Raw genomic sequence first — 7,484 nt, forward strand, 5'->3', positions numbered from 1 at the left:
AAGTCCTGGTTAAATAAATAAGGGGTAACGTCTTCTGATAACAGTCCGGAGAATACTATTTTACAAGCTAAGGCCGCTAAAGTTGCGTAAAGTAAAGTAGGGAATTTTCGCTATATGGGTTCGAATTTCATCAAGCTGTAAACTCATGACATGATTACTACGGACTTACTACGCTCGATTATATCTGTTGTTATTGATGGTTTTATTTGATTGCAAACAACCATGATACAACACTGCCAGCTGAAGACATTGTAAGTGCAAGTCTGCATCAAGGTTTTGAGACTTTGGTGCATGTCACCTCTAGAAATCGATTCAGTAGCGTTATCCTCCGATCTAAGCAGGGAAAGTCGCATTTTTTTTTGTGGCAAGAAATTCGATACATTAGTTATTAAAGAAAATATGATTTATGTAGATATTGCGACTAATTGGCTATCGTTAATGTTCAAAAATTAAACGTCTGTAAATCACTGCTGCTAATATCACTTATGTATGAGAACCGATAGCTTAGTTTTGTTTAAATATCCCTATATATTTGCATACGTATTTATGTTTACATAGATAGTACATTAAATCGAAATTTTATATTTCGTAAAATAAAATAAAGTTTTTTATTTATATGTATATAGACTCCATTTTATTTTGATATAGATTTAGTTTTTTTACTAAATCCGTATTTACTTTTAGATATATTTGCGATATTTATATATAGATTCAATTTACAATAAGCAGATTTGCTGGTTTTTATTATATACTAAATCAATTTTGCCTTAAAAACAAATCCTTAATAAAATAGTATGAGCTTGCATGTATTTTGATCAGCAACATTTATCGATGAAAATGATGAAATAATGCCAACCATCACTGCACACAATGATCAAATGCGATGACTTTGACCTTTCTCCCTTTTGGTATTACCGAGTTATTCAGTCTATAGAGACGCTAACGCGTGCGACGCTCAAAATTGCAATTTCGACATTCATCAATTTTGTTGTTTGATTTGAAGCAATCTGTCGCCGAGGCCCATCAAACTCTCTTAGAAGCTTGTGTTGTTTGCTGCTCCATCATATTCCAATTCTCGGTTTTAGTTTCAGTTTAGTTTGAAAGCCGTCACTTTGATCCCAATGCGAAAAAACGCTCTAGAGAACCAAAAAAGTACGGAGACAATGAATCGCAAGACTTATTAGACGAAACCGCAGCTCAAAGTCTTAAAGAACTTTCGAACAGGATAGCAGTTGATGTATTAAATATTTCTAGGCGTTTATACGCAATGGGAAAGATCGAAAAGGAAGGAAAACGTCTAACACCCGAATTGACTGAAAATGTTTTTCGAACCGTTTCAAAATGGCGATGTCATTACTTTCCAATCAAAAAAAAGAAGAGTTTTCCGTGGCGCACTGTGGGTGGAGATGGAAAGTCTATCTATTACGACAATCCCAAACGCAAAAAGTCAGCTAGTCCAGAAGAGCCATCCACATCCATAGCCTTAAAGGTTTGCTGTGCATATTTTAATATCACTTTAGCGAGATGTCACAGCACAAAGTGTTTTATACAAAAACTGAACGCAGCTGCTAAGCAGGTTCAAAGAAATTAAACAAACTTTGTTTAAAGCTTGCTTACGAATCAAAAAAAAAAGATAATCCATTGAAAAGGTGGTCGTGTTTTCAAACAGGGACTTGGTATCGCGTTTCTTTTCCGCAAACTCTTCTAGCAATTCAATACTTTTTACAAAGCTTGAAATTTTATTAAAAGCAATGTGCGATACATTATTAAATGAATATTTTCCTAAACAAAAAAATGTTAGATTATGTTTTGTTAGATTTAAGAATAATATTCGTGACGCGTTGTGTAGGCCCCCTATATTGTATCGACTAAGTTAAGAGTGTTTGACCATTTGGCTAACAACAAGTTGACCATTTCAAGCTCAGAAACTTGTCTAAGAAAACAAATTATGGTTCACATACTCGATTATTTTGCTGCCATTGACTTAATCGGATAATCGGTCTATTCGCAATCATTAAAATGTTGAGTCTCTAGTTAAGACTTTCAAGTTAAAAAATCGACCAAATCGAATCAAGAATTTTCCTACAAGCACGGGCTGGGAATTACGCCTATATGAAGGAGGGAATGAATGAATACTATATTCTTATTTGTGCATAATAAAGGAAGCCCTGCCAAATCCTACTAAAATTGAAATTGAAATGTATACTATACCGCGCACGACTGTTAACACATCGGCTGAACGTATCTTAGGAGTTCATATCACACATAAGCTAGTGGCGGGTACCAATAGTTTCGACCAAGACGAAATATAACGTTTACCTCTTTTTTTTCGCTCGATCTAAAATTCTATGCTAATCACTTGATATCTTTATATAGATTATAATATTATTTCATATTATCTGTCAAGCAAAACCATATATAAATAAAGAAGAAAATGAATTCGATTGCCACCGAATCTTTTATACGCGCCACAGTTATCCTAAAAAAAAACTACGTTACTCAAAAAAAACTACTACATCGAGCATCTCAAGCAGATATCCATGTGTTTGCCATCATCCATGTATGGTTACCACAGCACTTAGCAGGCAGAGGGACAGACGTACCAACAAACATGTCTAGAACGGTTCACATTTGATACTAATCAATAATATGAAGACTTAACTTTGCCAGACGATTGAAATTTTAATATCCTTAAATATTAAATAGGCGTGTTCCAGGATCACCCATAGTATGAAAGTGCGGCTCTCTATCGTTCTATGTGATAAGCAGACAGACGCACAGACAGAGCGACGGACGGACATGCTTAAATCGATATACTTTACGGGAGCTTTGAAGTTCTCTTCTCGGTAGTGCAAATGTTTTGACAAAACGAATGTACCCCCCTGATGGTGGAAGATTTATTAAAAATGCTAAAAACTTGCAAGGTATTCCATAGGTATGTTCCATAGTAAAAAAATTAATATAATATTTTTTTTTTATTTTAAACATTCAAGTTCAAATATGAAAATATTACTTTTGTACTCGGTATATGACATGTCGCTAAGCCAAGTAAGGATTAATATTCATTGAATAAACAACACATTTGTAAAATCTCTTCTTTGAAATATGCTCTTAAATAATTGCGTAAGGGATATGTGAATGTGTTATGCTGCCGGGTATAACATTTAACTTTTCTGTGATGTAATCATTAAATATGATAGGAAACAAAACCTTTTACATATACATATATGTGAACTAATCGCATAAGTTAGAAAATTTCAAATTTTGACAAAACACCTACGACATGAAAAAATCATATGACAAACAAGTGATGATAATTGAATTTAAATCGGTTTATATAGTCATCACCACGCACGTCCGCTTATTGCCAGCTGGCATCCTTACATGTAATGCATACATTCATATGCTCGCATGTGCGTGCATGCGTGCGTGCGTGTGTGTGTGTGTGTGGGTGTGTAAAACGCGCTCCTTTTTAAGCATACGCTCACAACGCATTCATAATGGAATATAAAGCGATTTAACAACTGCACGAGACTAGATACAGCTTAAGAATATCGAATACAAAAGCAGATATTCTCGCAAAGGGCGATTGAAAATTTTACCGTAAACAACAAGTTAACTAACTAACTGCAGTGACGAGTAATCGAAAACACAATTTGAATTTCAATTCCCTTTCATAAGTACATCATTCGATAAAGTTATAAAGCTAGCGAAGCAGGAATCGCAAAACCACTTATATTTCCACTTAAAATTATCATCCTTGAATGTTACCTGGTCCGCGCTGGAATCATGCATCAAAATTGCGTCTTCCTTTTCTATTAACTTTTCGTATTATTGCTTTGTTTTCGTTTTTTTTTTTTTTTCTTCTTATCCCTTTATTTTACTTTTTTTCTCTTTACACACTTTCGCAAGTTTTCCTAAAGCCATTAACATCATACAAACGAAGTGTTCGCACATAAAAAAAGCGCTTCGGTCAATAATTGCCGGAACTTATAAATACTTACGATCTCTAGCAAAGAATTTGTATTATTTTTAGAAAATAACTCCTCGTCCCGTTTAAGGGCGAAGTACAACGTCACGAGTGAAAATACTTCTGTCACGTTTGAAAGCATTAAGAAAGTTCTGGTATCGCGTATTGATGGAAAAAAATCCAATTCAAACTCAGCATTGGCTTGAGATGTGTTGTGGCAACTTTTTCCCATTGGGAGCAATAATTTGCCGGTAATTTGTTGCTTGGAAACAAGATCGTACGGGCACTGAAGATGCGGACGATGTCGACAAGAGAATCTTTCGCCTGAAAACATCAAAAAAACTTTGAAAATTATTCTTGATAAACGAAGAACGAAGTTACAGGAGTTAACTGATATCCTAAAGAAATGTGTTTAAAGTGTTTAGTATTTTGCACAAAATTTTGGGCATAAGACAGATGTTTTCGAAATGAATGGCATGTCTACGCACACTAGAGCAAAAAAACAGACAGTTGGCTGCAGTGGAAAAATTCCCTTTGATATCCCATCCATTGATAGACCTCAAAATAATGCTTTAGAAAGAGGAATTTTGAATTAAATGAGGAGATCATTGTTGCAGCCGAAAAATACGTTGAGAATGTCGACAAAGGATTCTACAAAATTGACAACGACGTCTCAAAGAGATTACATTGGTGAACAAAGTTAAATTTTATAAAGAAGAAAAAAAAAATTTTTTCACATAGTCCCGGGAATTATTGACTTTCATATTACACATGAATTCACACAAATTGATAAGAGTTATAGAGAGTAAAGCATGTTAAGCTTCTTCCTCAAAGATTGATCTTTGTCGGAAAAAGACATATGGAAAAACCGGTTACATATTTGAAAATAACATTACACACATAAAAGGAAATCAATTAAGATAAGTCTTTTACTACAGGTGTTAGAGCTTTGCTTTAAAGCGAATGTGCGCAACCAACGTCAAAAGCAATGAAAAATTTTTAAATTGACACTAAGAAAAAAGTAAAAGAAGATATTGTTTTTCTAACACGGTCATCCCGAGGCAGATCATAAATAAGCCAAAGAGAACAATAACTTTTGCAAACGTGAATCTAGCTCGATCGATACGATTCCCTATTACATTTCGTTGAGGATAAAAAATATTATGGGATTATCCAAGTCTGCACGGCAGTCATTGTTTATGCGGTACGGCCACTGTTTTGCGAGCTGCATGGCATTTGGCCTCGTCCGGTTCAAAATGAAATTCATTCACATTCAACAACATCTCTGGATAATATGTCCATTCACTAGAACAGTTAAATCGAGAGCATTATACAAAAAATAGCCCCCAATTATACCCCGACCTTAAAAAGTGCTCAAATAGTTCTAGATGGAGAGGATATTCGATTTATTCTCTTGAACTTCTGGAGCCAGAGATGCCCTAATTTTTCCCATTTACGCTCCCAAAATAGATGCAACTAAGCCTCGTCGCTCATAACTCATCACGTTTGTAGAAATTTTTCACTTTTTAAATTTGTAGTGCAAGCGATGCAATGATCGGCGCATGTTGACAACTACCGTTGTATATTGACAGATCAATGGTGAAGTGGATTGTTTATATTTCAACTTTTGATATAAATTTAAAAATTTTGTGTACTCACCGCAGGCGGTTTGTGTCCTTGCTTCGTAGTCATTAATTTCAACTGGTCTTCCAGAACACCGTGCATCGTTAGGGGAATGAAATTTTGTGAACTAAATTTGGCGCTGACGTTGTGGCAGCACATCCTCTCTATACACATTTAATACTTATTTCTCGCTTGTTTGAGGAATATTTTTCCCTTTTTCCCTGCTTGCAAAATCCCATATTTGAAAGACTACCAAGCAATAACTATAGCTTGGAATCAAATAAACTTTTTCATAAACTAGTCTCGCGTCATCAGCTGTCAAAATATGTAGCCTAAGTGTAAATTTGGATGCGAGAAAATTCAATTACATTCCTTTTAAAAAAAAAAGAAGCGAAATGATTTTCCGAACAACGCATTTTTATACAAATTATTAGCTATCTATTTAATCTCTACTGCATTCAACGTTAGAAATAATTGCAACAAACAATTTAAACACATTAAACGTATGATATTGTTTTTTTTTTTTATGCCTACATCAATACGAGTTCTTGCTTGGATACGAGTTGTTTCGTCCTAGTGTTGATAAAATAACATTTTCCTTATCTGGTTCTCATGTGTTTAACACTTCCATTTATAATAATATGTAACTCATATTCTCGGACGGAGAGATTACTTCCCATTTTGTGGACGAATATTGTTCTACACGTCTTTTTCTTTTTTTTTAAAGAGAGTCAGGGAGTGCCTCCTATTCGTGTGACCGCCAGAAAGGAAGAGGAGTGAAGAAAGTGAACGATACAGGGAGGTGGCCGCAGACTAGTGAATCTATGTGCCCAACCGACTGAACGCTTACTACAGCTTCGACCAATGTAAACTCTACCTAACTGAGATTACCACCTGCGAACAGTGACTTACTCACTCGGCTACTCTTGTGGACGTAGTATTTGAAAGAAAAAGAAAAAGGTTTCCAGCCCAAAGTTGATGTAGGAAATACGAAGTCGACGCACAGTCAACGTAGGTGTGGAGAGGCTTAAACATAATTTCAATTGAGTCTTGAATTTCAAATTTTTGACGATTATTTAAACTTCGAGAACGGAAATAATTATGTCCAATTTTCTTTTTTTTGCAAATTGGCAACTTCTTTTTGGAAAGTTTTCCGTATTGATTACTATCGAACGAAATATATTTAGCAAAGGAACGTCTCTTGACTTGAAACTCAAGGTTTATAGGGCGGTTGGTAATTTCGACCATAGTCAATTTATTTTTCAAACATGAACTGCTGTCTATGTATTTAGGAGGATACTTGAGGGGCTATTCTCGTAATTTTTGAATAAATGTGTGTGTGTAAATAAGTATGTTTTTTTTTGACAGCGCAATACCAACTAATGGCACTACACTGGGGTCAAAGCCATCCCGTAATCATTTTAATCATTAATCATCATAAATGGCGCCTTATAAGTTCTTGGTCACTAGTATCTACCATCCTATCTGCTCCGTCCACGGCTGAGATTAGGAACTCGCATGTCTTCGGTTTTATATTGAAGCATGTCTTCCACATCCGTTCCATCTTTCGGTGTCCACCGTCATGACCGCTATCGTGTTACGTGATGTCATATGTATTTCCAGAGATCTGAAAAGCATCTTTCTCGAATATGTTCAAGCTGGAGAGACGAAAACAGGGTGTTACAATAGCCTAGTACGTAGTATATATTTAAAGTGCAAACCATTTAATACATACGGTTGGAAGTATGACAGATTTATCTTTCCAACGGATACAACAAAAAATACGCATTAAAAACTCTGTAAAGTCGTGGTATTGCGATGTGAACAAAATATTCATTACCAACACTACACACTGATCCACAGCGTTTATTATTTCATAAAATAAATTTAC

At 35.1% G+C, this 7,484-nt stretch overlaps 1 protein-coding gene across 1 annotated transcript; it reads right to left on the minus strand.

Moving 5' to 3' along the window:
* Positions 1–4,111: 4,111 nt before the first annotated feature.
* Positions 4,112–5,770, minus strand: LOC119635803. The gene is made up of 2 exons (XM_038030809.1): positions 5,630–5,770; positions 4,112–4,294 (listed from the first exon to the last, which is right to left on the minus strand). The coding sequence occupies exons 1-2, from the start codon at positions 5,765–5,767 to the stop codon at positions 4,112–4,114; spliced, it is 321 nt and encodes a 106-aa protein (XP_037886737.1). The 5' UTR covers positions 5,768–5,770.
* Between the last annotated feature and the right edge of the window lie 1,714 nt (positions 5,771–7,484).

The sequence above is a fragment of the Glossina fuscipes genome, unplaced genomic scaffold (genome assembly GCF_014805625.2).
Source record: "Glossina fuscipes isolate IAEA_lab_2018 unplaced genomic scaffold, Yale_Gfus_2 27, whole genome shotgun sequence".
NCBI classification, from domain to species: domain Eukaryota; kingdom Metazoa; phylum Arthropoda; class Insecta; order Diptera; family Glossinidae; genus Glossina; species Glossina fuscipes.

What these genes read in the sequence shown, in the direction of transcription:
- LOC119635803 (XM_038030809.1), bottom strand. Translation starts at nt 5,767, where the DNA reads ATGTGTATAGAGAGGATGTGCTGCCACAACGTCAGCGCCAAATTTAGT. An exon ending in AAGGACACAAACCGCCTGCG is followed by an intron (nt 4,295 to 5,629) that starts GTGAGTACACAA and finishes TGATGTTTTCAG; the next exon opens with GCGAAAGATTCTCTTGTCGA.